This window comes from Eimeria necatrix, genomic scaffold (genome assembly GCF_000499385.1).
Source record: "Eimeria necatrix Houghton genomic scaffold, Enh_scaff1994, whole genome shotgun sequence".
Lineage (NCBI taxonomy): Eukaryota > Apicomplexa > Conoidasida > Eucoccidiorida > Eimeriidae > Eimeria > Eimeria necatrix.
Genome location: NW_013652621.1, coordinates 1 through 1515, shown reverse-complemented (window position 1 = coordinate 1515; position 1515 = coordinate 1). Strand labels below are relative to the sequence as shown.

The following is a 1515-nucleotide window of genomic DNA, read 5'->3' as shown; positions in this document are numbered from 1 at the left end:
TGGCTAAACGGTTGAGATGAGTCGATGCAACGGTAGCGGTGGATGCCATTGCGGAGGATCTGTGACGGGCCACCGTGACGCAAACTCCGAAAAGGCTACGCGGATAGCAAGTGCAATCATTAACTTAAACAGTTCAAAATGTTGAGCTTTTGAATGCGTGAAAAGCATTCTGTGAACGTTCGTCGATTTCATATCGGCTTTCCATTCCTCATCTCCTCAGTTTGAGGCCTTCGGAATTTACACAAGATGCTCAGAGATGCATGATCCGAAGCCGCAAATTTCGTTAAGCCAAACGTATGCAGAGGAAGCCTCTTTTTGCTGGGCCCCAAACCATGTTCACAAAGATGGATTTGGCATCTAGGGTAGACCCCGAGGTATATCTAAAGGATAGCCATGCTTTGCGCCCGTGCGAGCCTTCTGATGGACGCGCTCACGCAGAAAAACAACTCTGTGTTGATGAGCCCATACATAGCTCGAAAGATGCGCGTGGCGTTTCGGCAAGGCCGCACAAAAAGGAAACGAAAGCCTTCCGCGTCTCAGTGTGGCTGATACTCGCTTACCTTGTAGGTTTTTCTGTGTTGCTTTCACACTGCCAGAACACACAATGGAACACAGTGAATGAGGGCGCGTCAATACGTCTCCTTGCAGATCACAGTAGCCACGGGAGATCTGGGCGCCCGCAGAACCCCTTCTACGTGGAAGGTGATTTGACTTTTCTTGGGCCAGAGGAACTAGCATGGCTTTGCTCTGAAGTCGGAAGCTGGGCCCCAGCAACAGCGCGCACAACCGACGGCGCGGAGACATCACCGTTGGTGGCTGCCAGCACTTCCAAATCAGAAGAAGGGAACTTGCAGGCAGAGAGCGTGCAAGCCTCGACTAACCTGCACTCACCTTTTGTAGGCAAGCAGGCACCGTCTATGCTTGATCTGGATGATTCCGCGTGGAACCCAGCTTACTCTAACTCTGAAATTAGCGTGGAGCAACTGGAGAGCGGAGAAGTACTTGAACATGGAGATGGTCTTTCTGCAGGGTCAGCTCCAGCATCTCATGTTCCCCGTTCGCAAGTGCAAACAAATGTTTTTCATTCCGTCTCTCAGCCTTCTTCCTCGTCACCTTCTTTTGCAGTTGCTGAAGGGCCAGAGGCAAATTTTCCTTCCATCGCAGAAGGAGAAACTCAAGAAACACGATGGGTTGACCTACAAACGCGGAGCTCCCAAGAAAGCCACACAATCGACAATGCGGCGAATGCATCACCTACTGGGAACAATATCATGCCTAAAGAAGGGATTCTGGGGGAAAGCACCATGCAAGTGTCGACCAATCTGCACGCCCCTGTTCTAGGTGGACCGGCGCCCTTTATGCTCGGTATAGATGCTTCTGGGCTAGACCCAGCATATTCTGCCTCTAACTCTGAAATTAGTGTGGAGCAACTGGAGAGCGGAGAAGTACTTGAATATGGAGATGGTCTTTCTGCAGGGTCAGCTCCAGCATCTCATGTTCCCCGTTCGCAAGTGC

At 51.1% G+C, this 1515-nt stretch overlaps 1 protein-coding gene across 1 annotated transcript; it reads left to right on the top strand.

The window, feature by feature from the left end:
- Positions 1-344: 344 nt before the first annotated feature.
- Positions 345-1477, top strand: ENH_00025890 (hypothetical protein; the record flags this gene model as incomplete). The annotated part of the gene is made up of 1 exon (XM_013579847.1): positions 345-1477. A coding segment is annotated over one exon (1133 nt), but the record flags the coding sequence as incomplete, so codon positions are not given.
- Positions 1478-1515: the final 38 nt, after the last annotated feature.